Source organism: Pan paniscus, chromosome 8 (assembly GCF_029289425.2).
Source record: "Pan paniscus chromosome 8, NHGRI_mPanPan1-v2.0_pri, whole genome shotgun sequence".
NCBI classification, from domain to species: Eukaryota; Metazoa; Chordata; class Mammalia; order Primates; family Hominidae; genus Pan; species Pan paniscus.
This window is the reverse complement of record NC_073257.2, coordinates 30,811,116-30,835,384: the sequence shown is the minus strand read 5'-3', so window position 1 is coordinate 30,835,384 and position 24,269 is coordinate 30,811,116. Positions and strand designations below refer to the sequence as shown.

Below are 24,269 nucleotides of genomic sequence, written 5' to 3'. Positions count from 1 at the left end.
TCATAAATGGTTTCCAGATTTAGAATGTTACTATTAAATTTTAAAAAAGAAAAAGAAATTATATGTGTATAGATTATGTGTATATACATTCATACATATATGTGTACAGGCATTTATGTGTACATACATATATGTACATGTGTATATGTGAGTATACATATGTATCTACATATATATATACGTTGTGTATGTAAATATCACTGAAAACCAATATATGTTAGTCAACTTTTTCTCTTGCTAAGGGCATTAAAGGATACCCACCTAATACTTCTAATGACCATTATCGCACAAAATAGGAAACATTTGTAATATCATAAAACAAAACAGAAGAAAAACCCCAGATCTCAAAATAAAATGTAGATCTTTCAGTTGAACAAATTTAGCTGACTAAAAAAGGCAATCATATGAGTAACATTTTTCTCACTTCTGTGCAGACGTTTGAAAACTTGCCACAGATCACTGATTCTTCTAGCACACCACCACACTTGTCCTGCATCTTTCTTCCTCTTTCCAACAACTTTCGTCCTCGTCTCTTTTTTTTTTTTTTCTTTTTTCGTGAGACAGACTCTCGCTCTGTTGCCCAGGGCAGTGGCATGATCTCGGCTCACTGCAACCTCTGCCTCCTGGGTTCAAGCGATTCTCTTGCCTCAGCCTCCAGAGTAGCTGGGGTTACAGGGGCCCACGACCACGCCCGGCTAGTTTTTGTATTTTTAGTAGAGACGGGGTTTCACCATGTTGGCCAGGCTGGTCTCAAACTCCTGACCTCAGGTGATTCTCTTTTTTGTTGTTTTTTTTTTTCGTGAGACAGAGTCTCGCTCTGTTGCCCAGGGCAGTGGCATGATCTCGGCTCACTGCAACCTCTGCCTCCTGGGTTCAAGCGATTCTCTTGCCTCAGCCTCCGGAGTAGCTGGGGTTACAGGCACCCACCACCACGCCCGGCTAGTTTTTGTATTTTTAGTAGAAATGGGGTTTCACCATGTTGGCCAGGCTGGTCTCAAACTCCTGACCTCAGGTGATCCGCCTGTCTTGCCCTCCCAAAGTGCTGGGATTACAGGCGTGAACCACTGCGCCCGGCTCTTGTCTCTTTCCTTAAGCAAAAAAAAACTGTCTACAAAATTTCGGGAAACCCAGCTAATCTCTGAAGTTCTCCTCTGTAACATGTTGCACCCATCCTCAAGTCCACCTTTGCTGTGGGCTCCCTCATTGGGGGAGACTCAGGCTGACCTGAGAGCCTTTTTCCGCTTCCCAGACTCCTGGGCAGTAAACAATTCTGCTACCACTGCTGTGACCTAGAAAAAAGGCCTGGGCCACCGCCTCTACTCAGTCACAAGCCCTGAAATATTTCCAGGATATTAGATTATGAGGGCAATTAAAACTCATAATGGTTTTATTTTTCCAATGCTCCCTTTTTTATTTTCAGAACATTGACTAACAATTGAGCCTCGAAGCAACAAGAGTGACCCTGCAGGAAATTGCCAGAGGCTTGTGGAAAATTTTAACCAGCTCAGGCTTTGCTGGAGTGGGGATCATTGGTCCACCATCATTATCCCTGGTAAGAGATTTCAGAGGGAAGAGAAAACCTCATCTGTAGATGACCTCAACTCAGGTTTTACTCCTTTCCTTTCTGAAAAAGAGCCTCAGCACATGTCAACAGGAGGCAGCCTCCTGGTGCTCACCTGCCCTTAAGAGAAATGTAGACACTGTTAGGCAAGAAGGAGAATTCCACTGTGATGGCTCAAATAAAGAGACATGAAAGATAAGACTATTACAGAGGTGGGCAGGGTCAAGGGTATAAACAAAGGATAATGAGGCACCCAGAGACTGGCAATCGCAGGACAGCATTGCCAACCTTAGGGGCGAAAGGGAAAGGGGAGGAAGGCCAGTGAGCCGTGGAGCTGTGGGGAAGTTGTCCACTGGAGACGTAGCCCATGGCAAATCAGCCACTTCTAGAGCGGACGCCGGAGCCAGGAGGGAGCTGGGCACAGATGCCACTGCCTCTCTCTCCTCCTTCTCTGAGTTTTCCGTTGTGCCCCTCCTTGGCTGACCCCAAACAAAAATCCAACCTGCAAGGTAGCTGAGGAGATGCAGCCTTCTGGGCAGAATAGAAAGAAGGACAAGCGAATTAGGCCATTTTTGTGTTGCTATAAAGAAATATCTGAGGCTGGATAACCTATAAAGAAAAGAGGTTTAATGGGCTCCTGGTTCTGCAGGGTGTACAGGAAGCATGGTGTCAGCATTTGCTTCTGATGTGGGCCTCAGGAAGCTTCCAATCACAGTAGACAGTGAAGGGGAAGCAGGCACATCACATAATGAGAGAGAGAAAGCAAGAGAGAGGGAGACGGGGAGGTTCTGGACTTTTAAACAACCAGGTCTTGGGTGAACTAACTGAATGACGACTTTTTCTGAGACAGAGTCTCGCTCTGTCACCCATGCTGGAGTGCAGTGGTACGATCTCTGCTCACTGCAACCTTCGCCTCTCGAGTTCAAGCGATTCTCCTGTCTCAGCCTCCCGAGTGGCTAGGATTACAGACGCATGGCACTATGCCCAGCTAATTTTTGTATTTTTAGTAGAGATGGGGTTTCACCATGCTGTCCAGGCTGGTCTCGAACTCCTGATCTCAAGTAATCCACCTGCCTTGGCCTCCCAAAGTGCTGGGACTACAGGTGCATGTACCATGTGCAGCTAATTTTTGTATTTTTAGTAGAGATGGGGTTCCACCACATCGGCCAGGCTGGTCTTGAGCTCCTGGGCTCAAGCGATCTTCCCGCCTCAGCCTTCCATGGTACTGGGATTACAGGTGTGAGCCACCGTGCCCTGCCACCTTTCCTTTCTTTTATTTCAAAAATACTACTACTATGTGGCGAGCCTAATGTTGGGGCATCTCTTCTCTTCTACAAGTGCAGAGAGGCCTTGGGGAAATAATATTTCTTTTTAAGGAAAACACCAGCCACGATACTCTCTCTTTGAAGTCTCAGTAAAATTTTGCATAAATACCTCCAGTGGTTAAAAGTGAAGAGCAATGAAGTGAACTTTATCTGAAATGGAAAAGACCAGATTACCTGAGGGATAAGGTGGAGGAGAGCGTCCCCAGACAGTGTCCCGACGGCCAAGCCCACAAACAGCTGTAAGATAAGCCTGTAGTTCTCCTCACAGCTATGGAAAAGGACCAGCGCTGTCCCCAGCATGGAGCCCAGTGTGAGAAGGGTGACAGCCACCGTGCTGTAGCCGTATTCTAAGTCAAAGGAGATCGTAAACACAGTCAGTGCCCAGTGCCCTCCATTCCGGCCTCAGCTGGCGAAAATGCCAGAAGAATCGGTCTTACAGTAACAGCCAGTAGGGATATGGATTTTTTAAATAAGTGTCTTGTTTTTATTTTGAGACAGGCTCTCTGTCTGTCACCCAGCCTGGAATGTAGTGGCACTATCATAGCTCTCTGTAGCCTCCACCTCCTAGGTTCAAGTGATCCTCCCACCTCAGCCTCCCAAGTACCTGGGACTACAGGTGCACACCATCATGCCTGACTCATTTTCTGGTATTTTTTGTTTGTAGAGATGGGGTTTCGTCATGTTCCCCAGGCTGGTCTCGAACTCCTGGACTCAAGCAATCCACTCCTCTCAGCCTCCCAAATTGCTGGGATTACAGTTGTAAGCCCACTGCCCCCAACTTGGAATTTTTAAATAAGCGTTTTGTTGTTTTTGTTGTTTTTGAGACAGGTTCTCACTCTGCTGCTCAAGCTGGGGTGGAGTGGTGTGATTATAGCTCACTGTAGTCCTGAACTCCCAGGCTCAAGTGATCTTCCCACATCAGCCCCTCGAGCAGCTGGGACTACTGGCAGGTGCCATCAGGCCTGGCTAAGCTTTTATTTTTAGTAGAGATAGGGTCTGACTGTATTACCTGGGCTAGTCTCAAGCTCCTGGGCTCAAGCAATCCTCCTGCTTCACCTCCCAAAGTGATGGGATTACAGGCATAAGCCACAGCACCCAGTCTTATAAGTGTTATATGCGGTAAAAAGTTTTTAAATTTTTAACAAAAAGAATGAACAGATTTGGTATGGTCTAAATGTTTGTGTCTCCGCAAAATTCACATGTTGAAACCTAACCACCAAGGTGGTGGGTGGTATTAGGAAGTGAGGCCTTTGGGATGTGATTAGGACATATACTCTTCACCCCTGTTGAATGGGATTAGGGTCTTTACAGGGGCTAAAGGGACTGGAGTTCTTCCCTTCACCAGTCCATGAACCAGGAAGCAGACCCTCACCAGATGCCGAATCTGCTGACGCCTTGATCTTGGACTTCCCAACCTCCAGAACTGTGAGAAATAAATGTCTGCTGTTTATATAAGCCATCCGTTTGTGGTATTTTGTTATAGCAAGGACTAAGACAAGACTTTCTTCAAGTAACCCTGTGGTTTTGAAGTTACTCTGACTACCCCTTACTAAAAATTATTGCGGCAAGCAAGGACTGAGCTCACCTCCAACCCTCAAAGAAATAAATTTCTCTCACTTGAAACTACAACATCCATAGACAGACACTAGCAACAATTTCCCTTTAATCATATCTTAAGCTTCTCAAAGGCGAAAAAACTAGCTGTTACATAGGAAGCATAGGTTTGGCAGTATTGTAGACCTATGTTTGTGTACAAAACGAGTACACGTTTTGGAAGAACTTCCTTCCAAAAGCTGTCTGAATTATTTGTAATGTCCAGAGTGATATTATTTTCAGTGACTAAAATGAGTGATATTATTGGTGAAAACTGATCAATGAATGTGTAACAGTCGATAATAAAAATCTGAACAATCTACATTTTGGATGATTGCAATGACTTTTATAACCCTTAGAATTTCATGTTTCTAGGCTTCCTTTTAAAAAAATATTTATAAAGTATAATTTTTTTTTTTTTGAGACGGAGTCTCGCTCTGTCGCCCAGGCTGGAGTGCAGTGGCGGGATCTCGGCTCACTGCAAGCTCCGCCTCCCAGGTTCACGCCATTCTCCTGCCTCAGCCTCCCGAGTAGCTGGGACTACAGGCGCCCGCCACCACGCCCGGCTAATTTTTTGTATTTTTAGTAGAGACGGGGTTTCACCGTTTTAGCCGGGATGGTCTCGATCTCCTGACTTGGTGATCCGCCCGCCTCGGCCTCCCAAAGTGCTGGGATTACAGGCGTGAGCCACCGCGCCCGGCCTATAAAGTATAATTTGTAAGTTTATTTGAAAGAAAAAATATATATATATATGAAGGGAGAAGAAATAAAGGAGAAAAGGGAAGAGATAAGATTAAAAGAGAGGGAGGAAATGACTTTCACGGTCAAGTACAGACAACATAGAGATAAGGAGTTATCTACGGCATCATTTTCATCTGCTTGTAGATACTCAAAGCAAATGCTTATTTCTCTACCTATTTAGAAATTACTAAGAAGTCATGGCAAACTAGTTAGTAAACAATGAGGAAAGCTAATTATGAAATTAAACTACCACTTTCTTCAGTGACTATGGATATACAATAAGTTAAATCAAACAATCCTGGTGTCAAAATACTTAAAGCTCATTGCAATTTTTTTGAAAAAAAAAAAACTATCCTCTTAAAGTTTTTTAAAACAGAAAATATTTCATTCTCATCATCCTTGCATTTTTCTAAAAGGTTCATTCTTTAAATTAGATCATTTTATTTTATTTTTATTTTTGAGACAGTCTTGCTCTTTCACCCAGGCTGGAGTGCTGTGGCACAATCTCAGCTTGCTGCAACCTCCACCTCCCGGGCTCAAGTGATTCTCCTGCTTCAGCCTCCTGCGTAGCTGGGACTACAGGTGCCCATCACCATGTCTGGCTAATTTTTGTATTTTTAGTAGAGACGGGGTTCCATCATGTTGGCCAGGCTGGTCTCGAACTCCTGACCTCAAATGATCCACCGCCTTGGCCTCCCAAAGAGCTGAAATTACAGGCATGAGCCACCATGCCCAGCCTAGATCATTTTAATAATATAACTGGTAACAGAAAAATAGGCTTGTGATATTAAGAGGACTTTACTGAAATGTAAGTTCTAAATTACCCAGGGGTTTAATATTAAAATAGAGTTGGCAGTATACTCAGAAAAGGCAAAAAACTTTTAAGCATCTATTCCCGTACCCCCACTACCACATTTTCATTGCTATGGAATCCCTATAAAATGGTTTACAAGCAAGGTGAAATGAAGAGTTGTTCTTCTATGGGTATAGAGTTTTAGTTTTGCAAGACGAAAAAGTTCTATTATCTATTGCACAACAATGTGAATCTACTGAATTGTGCAAATACAAATGGTTAAGATGGCGAACTGTATGTCATGTGTATTGTTCAGACACCTACATCGTCGTGTCTTTTATCATTCTAATGTAACAAAAATACTCATGTTATAGAAACTTCCCTGAAAATCTTCAACTAAGTTTCATATCCCATTCTTTCCCACACAGACTCTATATGGGAATGCCATTCTTTTCATTTACTACATAAATTAAAGATATTTGAATAGTAACATGAGCACCTGGATGTCTAATAAAATTTACAGCTGTCCCCTTTTAGAAGTGGTAACTGCAAAAGACCACAAAAGGCCCAGAAAGCACAATGACAAATCAGGGTGCGACATTTCCCAGGCAAAAGGCAAAGTTGAGACTTCTTCAGTTATTTTGCTACACCCCAACCCTGTGGGCTCCTACCCATGCAGACAATGAATGTTTCATAACTTCAGAGGTTAGCAAATCTTTTTAGATTCTCTATGAGTCATATTTCACTTGCTTTCATGTAGGAACGACAGCCTCAAAACCATAAAATATCTGACCTGTGGTCGCAGGACTCTGCTAATTTACCGCAGGTCCCTGCATAGGTGCCGTGAAGTCTTGATTGGCATCAGGCAACTTGCAGACAGGTTCTAAAGTTTCCCATTATTACAACAGAGCTTGACCTAGCCACTAAATTCTTAGCCACTTCTGAGCAGCTCCTCTGAATAGGTCTGAAACTTAATTTGTACATGGCCATAATACTCTTTCCCGGAAACTCAATCGAAGATGGTGCTTAGCGGTTGAGTTTCAGCATACCGAATGGTATTTTCTTAATGATGTCTCCCCGAGTCTTCCTCCCTTCACTATAATATCATATATTTCTATAATTTCCAAAGAACTTTTGAAATTAAAGCTTTTCCCTATTCACGTAATGCAACATTTTCGATTGAGGACAGTGATGTTTTTCTAGGTTTTGTTTTGTTTTGTTTTTTGAGATGGAGTCTCTCCCTGTCGCCCAGGCTGGAGTGCAATGGTGCAAACTTGGCTCACTGCAACCTCCACCTCCCGGGTTCAAATGATTCTCCTGCCTCAGCCTCCCGAGTAGCTGGGATTATAGGCGCGCGCCACCATACCCAGCTAATTTTTGTATTTTTAGTAGAGACGGGGTTTCACCATGTTGGCCAGGCTGGTCTCGAACTCCTGACCTCGTGATCTGCCCACCTCGGCCTCCCAAAGTGCTGGGATTACAGGCATAAGCCACTGTGCCTGGCCTAGGTTCTTGTTTTTAAGACAGGGTCTCTCTCTGTCACCCAACTGGAGTGCAATGGCATTGTCATAGCTCACTACAGCCTCGAACTGCTGGGCTCCAACGATCCTCCCACCTCAGCCCCCCAAGTATCTGAGACCACAGGTACGTGCTACTATGCCTGGCTAATTTTCCTTTTTGTAGAGATGGGGTCTCCCTGTGTTGCTCAGGCTAGTCTCAAACTCTTGGGCTCAAGCAATCCTCCTGCCTTGCCCTCCCAAAGTACTAGGACTACAGGTGTGAGACACTGCACCTGGCCTTTCTAGAGTCTTTTTTTTTTTTTTTTTTTTTTTGAGATGGAGTCTCGCTTTGTCGCCCAGGCTGGAGTGCAGTGGTGCTGACCTCGGCTCACTGCAAGCTCCGCCTCCCGAGTAGCTGGGACTACAGCCGCCCACCAGCATGCCCGGGCATTTTTTTTTTTAATTTTTGACTTTTAGTAGAGACGGGGTTTCACTGCGTTAGCCAGGATGGTCTTGATCTCCTGACCTCGTGATCCGCCCGCCTCGGCCTCCCGAAGTGCTGGGATTACAGACGTGAGCCACCGCGCCCGGCCCCTTTCTAGATTCTTTAGTGAGTGTGACATGTTGGGAGGTTTCTCAGGAAGACTGTTCCCCAAAAGTGTCTAGAAGTTCAATCGAGAGGAGATACAACTTTTTTCCGAGGTCTTAATTTCAAAACCCTTTTCCGAGCGGCCTGTACATTCCGGCCCCAAGCCAGGTGGTAGGAATGTAAACGTGCCCAGGGATGCTCCTAGGTGCCACAGTGCTGTCTTCATCCATTTTCTGAGCCTCACTGAATGACCACCAAGTGCTGAGTTATTTGGCTGCTCACTATTAATGAAGCTCTTTTTATCTTAGTGAATGTGCAATCTTAGATATTTAGGCCTGGCGTGTTTTTGTTCACATAAGATTTTCAATTAGGCCACTTGATGTTACAGAATCCACTGTGAGTTAGAGGTGGGTGGCTGAACAACTCAGCTATGATTGGTATTGCAGGCTCTCTCAAAGAGAAAGAAACACAGCTCTGAGAAAATAATACCTCTAAGGCTCTCAGATCAATGGTAAGCTAATTGTCACATTTTTTACTAGATAACATGGATGTTCTCAACCATTTTTTTTTTGTCTTTTAAATATACAGAGCTTTAAATTTACTGAAGATATTTTTCTCTACATTATCCCATTTGAACCTCACAGTTCAAGGGCTTCACAGTGAAGCCCTTGGAGAGATCTCATCTATTGCATTGACTCAGTGGGATACAGGTAACTGTAAATATTGATCTCTTCCCTTCCTGGGGCTGCCAGCTACATCTGGGAGGCTGGTATCTCCCTGCATGGGTCACCTTCATCCCACAGCAACCCAGTGAGCTTTGGTTTACTGTAATGTGTTTTCATTTTTTATACATGCCATGATGTGAGAAAGGCAGCCCTGTAGGATATCACTGCTTTCCACTGGGCTGGAAAAGAAACAGTCTTGGGGAGAAATTGCTTAAGATCACAAAGTCTCTGAGGAAAAAAAGCATGACTCAGCTCTGCATCCCACATTCCAATGCTATTGCCTTCTCTTTTACCATGTCACCTCTCAGCTATGGCCTTTTATGTTGATCCATGATTGAGTCAACTATAGAAGACATAATTAATTCATATAAACCATATACAAATATAAAATATTCATTCAAGAGTAGTATGTATCGTGGTTAGAAACAAGGACTCCAGGGCCAGCTTGCCTGGGTTTGAATGGCAACTCCATCACTTCCCAGCTGTGTGTCCTTGGGAAAGTCACTTAATCTCTCTGTGCCTCAGTTTCCTCATCTGTAAAATGGGAATAATAATATCTACCTTGTAGCATTGTTAGGAGGATTAAATGAGCTGATAAATGTAAAATGTTTACAACAGAGCCTGGTATATAGTAAGTATCCTGCATTTACTATTATTATTGCATACATTGTGCACATCAGCTTTCTGAAGGAAGATCTAGGACTTACTCTCCAGAGTGGTAGGTGGCAGCTTTGCTTGTTGGTCCTTGGGCAAGTGGCAGGAGCAGCTGAGGAGCTGCTGGATGATCCCTGGACTCATTTGCTTAAAGTCCTCCTTAGAAATGAGTGAGAGGCCCTTCTGTAGAAATATCTCCACTAGCTGCCTAGCAGAGAAGCAGGTCTGTGTGAGGAAAACATAACATTGTTACTAATCTCAGCATATTTAAACAAGATTCTCCACCAGTTGTCATCCTTGAGGAGTGAATTCTAGATGGAATAGCTAGAACACACACATGAAGCCGGTACGACACGTGTTTCCCTGCAAACTTTCAGCTGTACGTAATTCCTAAGGATGTTTTAAATCTCTGACCAAAGCCTGCAATACCTCATTTTCATTGAGCCTTATTTAGTATGAGTTTTGCACAGTTTTTCTTTCCTAGAAAGACACATTGTGTTTTACAATGTGTTGAGTGGTGTTCTAACCAGCAGCCTTAGGATGTCTTGATGATTTTGTTCTTTTTCAATGAGGATAGCTTTGTGTTAACAAAGACTTCATACAATAAACAGAAGTCCTATGGTAATGAGGTCACTGTCTTTCATACTGTTTGATTTAGTCAGCCTGTGTAGGCAACGTGTACTTTCAAAAGTCCTAAAAGTAAAGGTAAAATTTTTGAAAGTAAAGCTATGTCAACTAGCTGCTGTGTAAATACCAAATGATATAGCTACCTCTCTCAATTGGCATATCCCTTCTCCACAGAGACACACACACAGTTGAAAACATCATTATTTCTTACTGACTTTACTGATTTTTACCTAAATCTTTACAATTTGTTTTCATACTGTATAGGCATATTTATGAGAGAGAAGAATAAGGAAAGAACAAATGGCACAGTCTCTAAAAAGGGCCAAAAGACATTTGTCCATCTCAGAATAAAGGTTGACATTGTGTACTTCAAAAATTACAATTTAAAAGTTTTAATAGGTGAATGAGAATGACGGGTAGTTTCACTCTCACAAATGGATGTTTTCTATTGAAATAAGACCCCAATGCAACGTCTTTGTCATCTTTAGTTGCGAACAGTAAGGTATTGTTTTAAAAATCAGTGGTTTGCAAAGCTGATTTGGTTTGCCACACTGTATAGAGATTTTTTTTAACGAAGGCACTTTGCTAATCTGTAAATAATGATGACATAGTTGCTGTTTGTCTTTTTCCCCCACATAAAAATCTTTAGAGATGATTTCATGGATACAAAGTTTTATCTTGATCAGGAAATATTTGGGTGCATGGAACAGAACCAACTGAAATCAGAAAACCAAGAGGAAATTGTACTAGAAAGGCACAGATGGTCTCAAAGAACCCAGGGATTGAAAGAATGCCCACACTTCATAAGGAATGAGAACTTGAAGCTGGGAAATCAAAGATGCATGATCTCTGCCCACAACCTTCTTCCCACCCGCGCCCTCCTCTCCCTCCTTGAGCCAAGTATTTTCTTTTTTCTGTTTCCCTCTGCATATATCTATTTCCTTTCACAGTTTGGCCTTCTCTCGTAAACTCACAGCCATATAAGCCCCAACTCTAAAGTGACTTTTCACTCCAAGAACCCAAGAATGCTGCATCCATAAGTCCTGAGAGAGATCTGATTGATTCAGCAAAACCACAGATGGTGCCTCTTGGGTCAGGCGTCCATTTAGTTCAATCAGTTTTGCCCAAGTAGTAGGAGATGGAATAAAGCTGTTCAAACATGGGTGCCAACCTCACTCCTGTGGGTGAGGAAGGCATTTCTCAGTAAGGGATTGGGCAACAACTCCAAAAATTTTCTGCTACAAAAAGCATCCACAGAAAGCTAAACTTGTGTTTTTTTTCCCTTTATCAAAATAATGTACGCCAAAGAAAAGATTCTCTTTTGCACCACTTGTTATTGACAGAATGTAATTATTTCATCATCAATAATATTGACAAAAATAAAGGGACACTGGCAACAAACTTTTGATGATAGTTTCATAATACAATTCCTATCAGAAAATGCCTGCCTGGTAAATAAAGGAATGGAGAGAGAAACAAGAAGAGAATACCATGCGTCTTTCTCCAGTTTGTTGTCAAGAAGTCGAATAGTTTCTAGTTTTACAATACCTTCTCAGAGAGTAAGGTTATTCTATTACAAACTTCTGCGCCCTTGGTCTTCACTTGCTGCTCTTGTGCCATTTAGGTCATTAAGTAAATTTCTTCTGAAATCACTAATATAAATGTCCTTACTGGGGACTCATTATATTCTATAAAATTTTGAACACAACATATTTTTCAATAAAGAAAATGAAAATTTAGGTTATGCAGCCAACAATCTTTAAAACATCTTTATTCCTTCCTATGTAATTTTGAAATATGTTTGTACTTGTGTTGATGTTATCAGATTTCTACGGAAGCTTTACAAATATATTCAAAAGCAGTGGTTTCTAATCTTTAGTTTTGACAATTACTTGCAGGGCTTGTTAAAAGACAGAGTTCTGGGCTCTACTCTTGGGGTTTATGATTCAGTAGATTCTGGGTTGGGGTCTGAGGATGTACATTTCCAACAAGTTCCCAGGTGGTACTGCTGCTGCTGGCCCAGGCACATCCCTTGGAAAACCATCAACCTAATAATATAGGCAGAGTCCTCAAATCTGGTGTCCCACGTTAGGATACCATCAAGAATCACAAAGAAAATCACACGTTGGAACAGAGAAGAATTATTGGAGAAGAGGTTGTTGTGTGTGTTTTGCACAGAAAATGATTATTGGCATTCTTAGAAGATACATGCCTTAAGTAACCCCTAAATGTTAAGAAATGAATTATTCTTTATTCAAATAAGGTCTCCATGAAGAGATCGTATTTGTTCTCTTCCTGAGAGTTGGCCCTAATTAAGGAAACTTCACAAACATGGATTAATATGGAGATCAACTCTTGTCACCTGCAGTTGAATACAATAAACATGAGTTTGAAAGAGTCAGCTTCAACAGATTCCTATTATACACGGCAGAAGTAACAGAAAATAACTTTTAAGATACATAATAGCAAAAATATGTGCCTATTTTTTTCAACATTGTATCTCTCATGCCCAGGATGATTAGCGGTGTGCATAAAATGCTCAATATGTTTTCTGAATTAATTATTAATTCATTCAATATGAACCCAAGGGAGAAAAAAGCAATATATTTCATTCCCCTATATACCTTGGCTTTGTTTTTATGTCTACAGAGATACGCTTGTAGAAAAAGAAAACCGTAATTACGTGGTGGAACTAGAATGTTTTTACTTTTCAAGATAATACACAATATTCTTTAAGTTTTCTACAACTCTAATAAAACTTTCACAGCTGGGCTTCCTTTGACAGTCGCAAATGCTTGAATAAGAGAAACAATGGCAATACCTGATCCCAGGAAACTGGACCATCCTCAGACTCTTTTTCCATGGATGAAGAGAAATTAGAATAGTCCTGATCACGGGTTATTATGTTGTTTTGTTTCCTTTGAAATTGATGGATTTTCTCATTTTTGATACAAGTACTTCTGGTCCAGAGAGTGTTGAGGAGTTGGTCTAGTTCTAGAAATTTCATATAAAATCTGGTGTCACATAGAATAGATAAGTTCAGAATAGTCACAATTTCACATAGCTACAGCATAGATATTCCCTTACAAAGAATTCTTATCATTTTTTAAGCCCTAGAGATGATGGAATGGACATTTCCACCCACGAAAATGCCTTCCATTGAGTCAAGGATTTTCTTTTTCTATAAAAATGTAAATTAAAGATGAAACTGGCCTAATCCTTAGGAAATTATTCCCTGGAGGCATTATACATCCATCATAGATTAATTATTACTTTAGTTAAGTCAATCAAATTGTTTTCCTTTTAAGTGTATATGCAAAAGAGAGAAAAGCCGTGAAAGGGAGATAAGATTCTAGAAACAAACTAGATCTTGTTTTCTAATGCAACTGTGGTATGGCAGTCAATTTAAAGATCGCAGATTAGTTTCCCTCAGTATAGCTCTAGGCTTTTAAAAAATAATTTGTACAAAGAAGAAATAAACATAATAGTAAATTTATATGGATTTATACATCTTCTTACTTATGATTAAAACGGAATTTTCCTAAGTGTTATCAACAGTGATAGAAAAAAAAAGCAGTCAATAAATACATCTCAGTATTTCCAGATGTTGGATTCAGCAAATACAGACTTTAAAGGAGCTATTATGTTTAAGGAACTAAAAGAAATTATATTTAAAGAATTAAAGGAAAGTTTGACAATAAAAAATCAATTAATAGCAATTTTTAATAAGGAAATCTAAATTATATAAATGTCCAAATGAAAATTCTGGAGTTGAAGAATATCGAGACAATAAGTGAAACAAAAAGTTCATTATAGGAACTCAACAGCATATTTGAGAGGGCAGAAGAAAAAAATCACTGAACATGTGTATAGATTAACAGAAATAATTCATTCTAAGGAACAAAAAGAAAAAAGAAAAAGAACAAGTGTCAGAGACTTGTAACAAGAGCAAGTATACCAATGTATATATATTGGCAGTCAGAGAAAGGAGAAAGAGAAAGGATTAGAAAAAATATTGGAGGAAATAATGGCCAAAACTTTCAAAATCTGATGTAAAAGCCTGAATATACATGTTCAAGAAGCATATCAAACATCAAGTAAGATAAATACAAAAAGATTCACACCCAGACACATTACAGTCAAACTGCTGAAAGTCAAAGATAAAATCTTGAGGACCAGCGTGGTGGCTCACACCTGTGATTCCAGCTCTTTGGGAGGCCAAGGCAGGTGGATCACCTGAGGTCAGGAGTTCAAGACCAGCCTGGCCAACATGGTGAAACCACTTCTCTACAAAAAAAATAAAAATAAAAATTAGCCAGGCGTGGTGGCAGGTGCCTGTAATCCAAGCTACTCAGGAAGCTGAGATGGGAGAATCGCTTGAACCCAGGGGGTGGAGGTTGCAGTGAGCTGAGATGGCGCCACTGCACTTCCAACCTGGGCAACAAAACAAAAACAAAAAACAACAACTACAACAGAAGATAAAATCTTGAAAGCAGCAAAAGAAAATGACTCATCACCTACCTGGGAGCATCACTACAATTAATGGCTGATTTCTTATCTAAATAATGGGGGACAGAAGGGTAGTGAAATGATATATTCAAAGAGCTACAGAAAAAAACTGGAGGAGGCAGAGCAAGATGGCAGAATAGAAGCCTCCACCAATCATCTCCCCACAAGGACACCAATTTAACAACTATCTACACAAGAAAAGGACCTTCATACAAACTAAAATTCAGGTGAGCCCTCGTTATACCTGGTTTTAACTTCATATTACTGAAATAGGCACTGAAGAGGCAGAAAAAACAGTCTTGAATCTCTGATGTCACCCCTCTCCCACCTCCCCAGTAGCAGCAGTGTGGTGCAGAGAGCATCTCTGGGTGCTGACAGTAGGGGGGCATGGCAATTTTGAGGCATTGAACTCAATGCTGTCCTGTTAAAGCAGAAAGGAAAACAGGACCAAACTCAGCTGACACCTGCCCATGGAGGAAGCATTTAAACCAGCCCTAGCCAGAGGGGAACCCCTGATCCTAGCAGTTAGAACCTGACTTCCCCCACAAGCCTTGCCACCTCAGGCTAAAGTGCTCTGGGGTGCTAATAAACTTGAAAGGCAGTCTAGGCCACAAGGACGGCGACTTTTACATGAGTCCTAGTGCTGTAATGGACCCAGAGACACTGGACTTCGAGAGTGGGGCATATGACCTACTGAGACACCAGCCAGAACAATGCTGGTATTACCCCTTCCCTAACCCCAGGCTGCACAGCTCATTACCCCAAAAGATACCCCTTACTTCCACTTAAGAAACGGAGAGGAAAGAGTGGGGAGGACTCTGCATTGCATCTTGGATACCAGCTCAGCCACAGCAGGATGAGGCAGTGGTTAGAGTTGCAAGGTCCTGTTTCCAGGTCCTAGCTCTCAGACAACATTTCTAGACATGCCCTGGACCAGAAAGGAACCTGCTGCCTTGAAGGGAAGGACCCAGTCCGGGCAGGACTTGTCACCTGCTAACTGAAGAGCTCTTGGGCCCTAAACAACCAGCAGTGATACCCAAGTACTATGTCAAGGGCCTTGGGTGAGGCTCTGAGATTTGCTGGCTTCAGGTATCAGCTTAGCCACAGTGTGTTAGAGCACCAAGCAGACTCTTGGGGTGGGGGGCCCGAGATTCCAGGACTTGGCCCTTGAATGGGATTTCTAGACCTGTCCTGGGCCTAGGGGAGCCCATTGACCTGAAGGGTGAGTCCTAGGGTAGGCAGTATTCACCAGAAGTTGATTCAAGAGCCCTTGGGCCTTAAGGGAACATTGGCAGTAGTGTGGCAGCTCGCCCCATGGACCTGTGGTGGTGCTGGCCACAGAGTAAGGCTCCTCTGCCTTTGTAAAGGGAAGGGAAGAGTGAGAAGGACTACGTCTTGTGATTCGAGTGCCAATTCAGCTGCAATACAGTAGAACACCAGGTAGACTTCTAAGGCTTTTGACTCTAGTTCCTGGCTCCTGTATGGCACCTCTGGACCTGCCTGGGAACTGGGGTAACTTGTCACCCTGAAGAGTAGAACACAAGCCTGGTTGGCTTCACCACCTGCTAATTGTAGAGTCCCAAGGCCTTGAGCAAACATAGCCGGGGAGTGGTTACAGTGGGCCTCGGGTGAGACCCAGTGCTGTGCTGGCTTCAGGTCTAACCCAGTGTGGTCATAGTGGTGGTGGCCACAGTGGTGCTTGTGTCAGTACACTGTCAGTTTCAGGTAACCCAGAACAGAGAGTGAGAGACTCCATTTGTTTAGGAGAAAGGGAAGAGAACAAGAGTCTCTGCCTGGTAATCCAAAGAATTCTCCAGGATCTTGTCCAGGACCAGATATCTGTATGAGTCTGCAAGAACTACAGTGTTAACAGGGTTTGGGGTGCAGATATAGCAGATCTGTATCCTAAAGCAGATACAGCATAGATCATACACCTAAGTCCTTTGGACTATCTGGAAAGCCTTCCCAAGAACAGTGGGTACAAACAAGCCCAGACAGTGATGACTACAATAAATACTTAATTCTTCAATGCCCAGACACAAACGAATATCTACAAGTATCAAGATATTCCAGGAAAAAAATGACCTCACCAAATGAATTAAATAAGGCACCAGGGAACAATTCTGGAGAAACAGAGATATGTGACTTTTCAGATATAGAATTCAAAATGGCTGTTTTGAGGAAACTCAGTGAAATTTAAGGTAACACAGAGAAGGAATTCAGAACTCAGATAAATTTAACAAAGATTAAAATTATTAAAAAGAACCCAATAATTAAAAATAAAATATTTTAAAATATTAAATAATTTAAAAATAATTTTAAAAATTCTGGAGCTAAAAAATGCAACTGGCATACTGAAGAATTCATCAGAGTCTTAATAGCAGAACTGATCAAGTGGAAGAAAAAATTAGTAAGCTTGCAGACAGGCTATTTGAAAATACACAGAGGAGACAAAAGAATTAAAAAAAAATAAAGCACGACTACTGAATCTAGCAAATCTGAGTTATTGGCCTCAAAGAGGAGATGGGGAGAGAGATGAGGTAGAAAGTTTATTCAAAAGGATAATAACAGAGAACTTCCCAACTTTAAAGAAAGACATCAATATCCAAGTACAAGAAGGTTATAGAACACCAAGCAGATTTGACCCAAAGACGACTACCTCAAGGCGTTTAATAAGCAAACTATCAAAGATCAAAGATAAAGAAAAGAAACGATCCTAAAAGCAGGAGGAGAAAAGGAACAAATATACAATGGAACTCCAACATGTCTGACAGCAGACTTTTCAGTGGAAAACTTACAGGCCACGAGAGAGTGGCATAACATATTTAAAGTGCTGAAGGAAGAAAACTGTTACCCTAGAATAGTATATCCTGTGAAAATATCCTTCAAACATGAAGGAGAAATAAATATTTTCCTAGACAAGCAAAAGCTGAGGGATTTTATTAATTCTAGACCAGTCCTATAAGAAATGCTAAAGGGACTACTTCAATCAGAAAGAAATAGATGTTAATAAATAATAATAATCACCTGAAGGTACAAAACTCACTAGTAATTACACAGAAAAACACAGAATTCTATAACACTGTAACTGTTGTGTAAACTACTCCCATCCTAAGTAGGAAGACTAAATAATAAACTAATGAAATACAATAACTACAACAACTCTTCAAGACATAGACAGCACAATGTGATATAAATAGAAACAACAAAAAGTTTAAAAGTTGGGGGACAAAATTAAGGCACAGAGTTTTTATTAATGTTCTTTTTGCTTGGTTTTTGTTTATACAAACAGTGCTAAGTTTCTGTCAGTTTAAAATAATGGATTATAAGATAGTATTTGCAAATCTCATGATAACCTCAAAACAGAAAACATACAATGGATACACAAAAAATAAAAGCAAGAAACTAAATCATTACACCAGAGAAAATCACCTTCACTAAAGGAAGACAGAAAGGAAAGAAAATGACCATAAAACAACCAGAAAACAAATAACAAAATGGCAGGAGCGAGTCCTCACTTATCAATAATAACATTGAATGTAAATGAACTAAACTCTCCAATCAAAAGACATAGACTAGCAGAACAGATAAAAAAAAATAAGACCACTGATCTATTGCCTATAAGAAACACGCTTCACCTATAAATACACACATAGACTAAAAATAAAGGGACAGAAAAAGATACTCCATGCCAATGGAAACCAAAAATAAAAGCAGGAGTCACTATCCTTATATCAGACAAAATAGATTTCAAGACAAAGACTGTAAGAAGGGACAAAGGTCACTAGATAATGATAAAAGTGTCAATCCAGCAAGAGGACTTAATAATTTTAAATATATATGCACTCAACACTGGAGCACCCAGATATATAAAGCAAATATTGTTAGAGCTACAGAGAGACATAAGCCACAGTACAATAACAGCTGGAGACTTCAGCACCCCACTGTCAGCATTGGAGAGATCTTCCAGACAGAAAATCAACAAAGTAACATTAAACTTAATCTGCACTATACAACCAAATGGATCTAATATATATTTACAGAACATTTCATCCAACAGCTGCAGAATAAACATTCTTTTCTTCAGCACATGGGTGATTCTCAAGGACAGACCATACGTTAGGTCACAAAATTTGTCTCAACGTATTTTAAAAAATTGAAATAATATCAAGCATCTTCTCTGACCACAAGGAAATAAAACTAGAAATCAATAACAAGAGGAATTTTTGAAAACTATGCAAATATATGGAAATTAAACAATACGCTCCTGAATGACCAATGGATCAATGAATAAATTAACAAGGAAATAGAAAAATGTCTTGAAACAAATGATAATGGAAACACAACATACCAAAACCTATGAGAAACAACAAAAGTGGTGCTAAGAGGAAAGTTTATAGCTATAAGTGCCTATATCGAAAAAGAGGAGATTTCAAATTAACAATCTAACAATGCATCTTAAAGAACTAGAGCAGCAAGAGCAAACCAAACCTAAAATGAGTAGAAGCAAAGAAATAATAAAGATTAGAGCAGAAGTAAATGAATTTGAATGAAGAAAACAATACAAAAGATCAATGAAACAAAAAGTTGGTTTTGTGAAAAGTTAAAGAACACTGACAAGCCTTTAAGCAGACTAAGAAAAAAAGAAAAAAGATCCACATAAATAAAATCAGAAATGAAAAAAGAGACATTACAACTGATACTGCAGAAATTCAAAAGATCATTAATGGCTACTATGAGAAACCATATGCCAATAAATTTGGAAAATCTAGAAGAAATGGACAAATTCCTAGACACATACAACCTACCATGATTAAACCAGGAAGAAATCCAAAAACTGAACAGTCCAATAACAAGTGATGAGATTAAAGCCATAATAAAAATCCTCCCTGTAAAGAAAAGCCCAGGACACAGTGGCTTCACTGCTGAATTCTACCAAACATTTAAGAAGCACTAATACCAATTCTATTCAAACTATTCCAAAAAATAGAGAAGGAGGGAGTACTTCCGAACTCATTCCATGAGGCCAATATTGCCCTAATACCCAAACCAAAGACACATCAGGAAGGGAAGGGAAGGGTAGGGGAGGGGAGGGGAGGGGAGGGGAGGGGCAGGCCAATATCTCTGATGAACAGTGATGCAAAAATCCTCAACAAAATACTAGCAAATTGAATTCAACAATCCATTAAAAAGATCATTCATAATGACTAAGTGGGATTTATGCCCTAGCTAGGATGCAAGGTTGGTTCAACATATGCAAATCAGTCGATGTAATACATCACATCAACCAAATAAACAACAAAAATCATATGATCATTTCAATTGATACTGAAAAAGCATTTGATGAAATTCAACATCCTTTCATGATAAAAACCCTAAAAAATGGGGTATAGAAGGAACATATCTCAACATAATAAAAGCTATGTACATTAGACTCAGAGCTAGTATCATACTGAATGAGAACAAACTGAAAGCCCTTTCTCTCAGATCCGGAACATGACAAGGATGCCCATTGTCACCACTGTTATTAAACGTAGTACTGGACATCCTAGCTACAGCAATCAGACAAGACATAGAAATAAAGGGCATCCAAATTGGAATGGAAGAAGTCAAATTATCCTTGTTTACAGATGACACAATTTATGTTTCATCTACACACACACACACACACACACACAAACTATTAGAACTGATAAGAAAATCCAAAAAAGTTGCAGAATACAACATCAACATACAAAAATCGGTAGCATTTCTATATGCCAACAGTGAACAATCTGAAAAAGAAATAAAAATGTAATCCCATTTACAATAGCCACAAATAAAATTAAATGCCTAGGAATTAACCAAAGAAAGGAAAGATTTCTACAATGAAAACCACAAAACACTGATGAAAGAAATTTAAGAAGACACCAAGAAAATGGAAAGCATTCCATATTCATGGATTGGAAAAATAAATATTGTTAAAATGTCCATACTTTCCAAAGTAATCTACTGATTCATTGCAATCCCTATCACAATATCAATGATATTCTTCACAGAAATAGAAAAAACTACCCTAAAATTTATATGGAATCACAAAAGATCCAGAACAGTCAAAACTATCCTGAGCAAAAGAACAAAACTAGAGGAATCACGTTACCTGACTTCAAACTATATTACAGAGCTACAGTCACCAAAACAGGAAGTACTGGCATAAAAACAGACACAGAGACCAATGGAACACAATAAAGAACCCAGCAACAAATACACACACCTAAAGTGAACTCATTTTAGACACAGGTCCCAAGAACATACACTGGGGAAAAGACAGTCTCTTCAATAAATGGTGCTGGGAAAACTGAACATCCCCATGCAGAACAATGAAACTAGAACCCATCTCTCGTCATATACAAAAATCAAATCAAAATGGATTAAAGACTTAAATCTAAGATTTCAGACTATGAAATACTACAAGAAAACGATGGGGAAAATCTTGAGGACATTGGTCTGGTCGAAAATTTCCTGAGTAATACTCCACAAGCGTAGGCAATCAAACTAAAAGTGGACAAGTGGGATCACATCAAGTTACAAAGCTGCACAGCAAAAGAAACAACAAAGTGAAGTGACAACCCACAGAATGGGAGAAAATATTTGCGAGCTACTCATCTCACCAGGAATGAATAACCAGAATATATAAGGAGCTCAAACAACTCTAGAGGAAAAAATCTAATAATTTGATCCAAAAATGGGCAAAAGATCTGAATAGACATGTCTCAAAATAAGACATACAAACGGCAAACAGGAATATGAAAAGGTGCTCAATGTCACTGATCATCAGAGAAATGCAAATCAAAACTACAATGAAATATAACCTCACCCCTGTTAAAATGGGTTATAGCCAAAAGATAGGCAATAAAAAGTACTGGCAAGGATGTGGAGAAAAGGGAACACTGGTGCACTGTTGGTGGGAAAGTAAGTTAGTATGACGCCTATGGAGAACGATCTGGAGGTTTCTCAAAAAAACTAAAAATTGAGCTACCATATGACCAACAATCCCACCACTGGGTATATACCCAAAAGAACGAACTTAGTATATTGAAGAGATATCTGCACTCTCATTTTTGTCACAGCACTGTTCATGATACCTAAGATCTGGAAGCAACCTAAGTGTCTATCAGTGGATGAATGGATAAAGAAAATGTGGTACATATACACAATGGAATACCATTCAGCCATAAAAAAGAATGAGATCAAGTCATTTGCAACAACATGGATGAAACTGGAAAACACTATGTTAAGTGAAATAAGCCAAGCACAGAAAGAAAACATTGCATATTCTCACTTATTTGTGGGATCTAAAAATCAAAATAATCAAACTCATGCACATAGAGAATAGAAGGATGGTTTCCAGAGGGTGGGAAATGTACTGAGGGAGGGGGATAGTTAATGGGTATAACAAAATTAATTAGAAAGAATAAGACCTATTATTTGATAGCACAACATGATAACTATAGTCAATAATAACTTAATTGTAAATATTAATATTAAAATAACTAAGAATATAATTGGACTGTTGGTAACACAAACAATAAATGCTTGAAGGGATGGATACCCCATTCTCTATGATGTCATTATTACACATTGCATGCCTGTAGCAAAACATTTTATGTACCCCATAAATACATACACCTACTATGTACCCACGAAAATTTGAAAAAAGAAAAAGAAAAAAAGATCAAGAATTTTATATCCAGCAAAATAATCCTTCAGATTGAAGGTTTAAAAAAAGCCATTCTCAGATAAACAATGAATGAGAGAATTTATTGCTAGCAGACGTGCCTTATAAGAAATACAAAATGAAGTTCTTTAGGCTGAAAAGAAATGACCAAATTTACCACTTGGGTAAAGTTCCCATTTTGATTAAGTTCACTTAAAGAAATGACCAGCACTGGAGATGTAAAAATGTGGGTTAATATGAAAGACTCTATAAATATATTTTTTCTCATTTGTTCTCTAAACTTAATGAGAAAATACTACGGGCTCCTCTTTCAAAGTCAGAAACATAATAAGGATGCAGATCATCCCCACTACTATTTAACGTTATATTGAAGTTATTAACCAATGCAATTAGATGAGAAAGTAAATAAAAGCATGAGAACTGGAAATAAATAGGCAAAACTATATGTATTTAGAGATAGTATTATATATCTGAAACCCCTAAAAATCATACAAAAATAATCATGAAGCAGGTTATAAAATTAACCTATAAAAATTAGAAACACACATGTATACATATGTGTGTATATACACACACACAAACAAAGATCAGCTAGAAGATAGATGAAAGAGGACCTCAGTTAAGAGAGCCATAGTTTATACCTATGTTAAAGGCATAGGTATAAACATAACAACAAATGCCTACAATCTCTGTGAGGGAAATAAATAAATAAATATATATATACATATTTTTTTTTGAGGCGGAGTCTCGCTCTGTCGCCCAGGCTGGAGTGCAGTGGCGGGAACTCAGCTCACTGCCAGCTCCACCTCCTGGGTTCACACCATTCTCCTGCCTCAGCCTCCCGAGTAGCTGGGACTACAGGCGCCCGCCATCACGCCTGGCTTATTTTTTTTTGTATTTTTTAGTAGAGACTGGGTTTCACCATGTTAGCCAGGATGGTCTTGATCTCCTGACCTCATGATCCACCCACCTTGGCCTCCCAAAGTGCTGGGATTACAGGCGTGAGCCCCCGCGCCCGGCCCGGGAAATAAATATTTTTAAAAGCAAATTGTTCTGTTTTGAAGGATGCATGCCCACTGTTATTATTTTTAAAACTGTCAAAGTGCCAAGAATTTATTTTTACCTTCCCTTAAGAACCTCAATAAGATGAAGTAGTGACGAGAGGAAGTTTTTCTATTACAGGATTATTACGCTAGTAAGGAAGAAATGAGAGTTAGAAGATCACCATTTTATAAGCCCTAAATAATTAATCAATCTAGGCAACTATCATCAATAGCTTTTAACTTCTGAAAAAGAGATGACTAGGTGTTACATGCTTCCTAATGGAAGGTACTATCATAAAACAGCTAAGCAACCTTGTCAAGCCTCTACATATAACAGCCCCTACACAAGAAACACAGTACATAGAAATGCGTGATAGATGACTAGGACTGCAATCAGCAAACTCCAGATGGAAACCAACCCCCTTTGTTTTTCAACAAAAAATACTTGCAACAAAATAGAAAAGATGGAAGAAGTGTGACATGTATAAAAGAAACTTGGACAAACCAACAATTTGCATTTTATGGACTTTATTTTCATCTTGATTCAATAAAAATAATTTTTTTAAATTATGAAAACATGAACACGAACTGAATTTTATTTTTTTGAGATGGAATCTCGCTCTGTCTCGAAAGGTGGAGTGCAGTGGCACAATCTCGACTTACCGCAACCTCTGCTTCCTGGGTTCAAGCAATTCTCCTGCCTCAGCCTCCGTAGTAGCTGGGACTACAGGCACACGCCACCACGCCTGTCTAAATTTTTTTGTATTTTTAGTAGAGACGTAGGTTTCACTATGTTGGCCAGGCTGGTCTTGAACTCCTGACCTCAAGTGATCCACCCGCCTCAGCCTCCCAAAGTGCTAGGATTACAGGCGTGAGCCACCACACCCAGCCTG

At 39.9% G+C, this 24,269-nt stretch overlaps 1 protein-coding gene across 3 annotated transcripts in view; it reads right to left on the bottom strand.

Annotated features, from left to right (window-relative positions):
- SLC39A12 (solute carrier family 39 member 12) overlaps positions 1–24,269 on the bottom strand; it is a 93,053-nt gene that overhangs the window by 52,986 nt on the left and 15,798 nt on the right. For all 3 annotated transcript variants that reach the window (XM_014346380.4, XM_034930059.2, XM_034930060.2), the window contains exons 5-7: positions 12,929–13,101; positions 9,534–9,705; positions 3,061–3,233 (exon numbers count right to left, since the gene is read on the bottom strand). In XM_014346380.4, the coding sequence (XP_014201866.4) occupies positions 3,061–3,233; positions 9,534–9,705; positions 12,929–13,101 (518 nt within the window). The remainder of the gene's footprint in view (positions 1–3,060; positions 3,234–9,533; positions 9,706–12,928; positions 13,102–24,269) is intronic.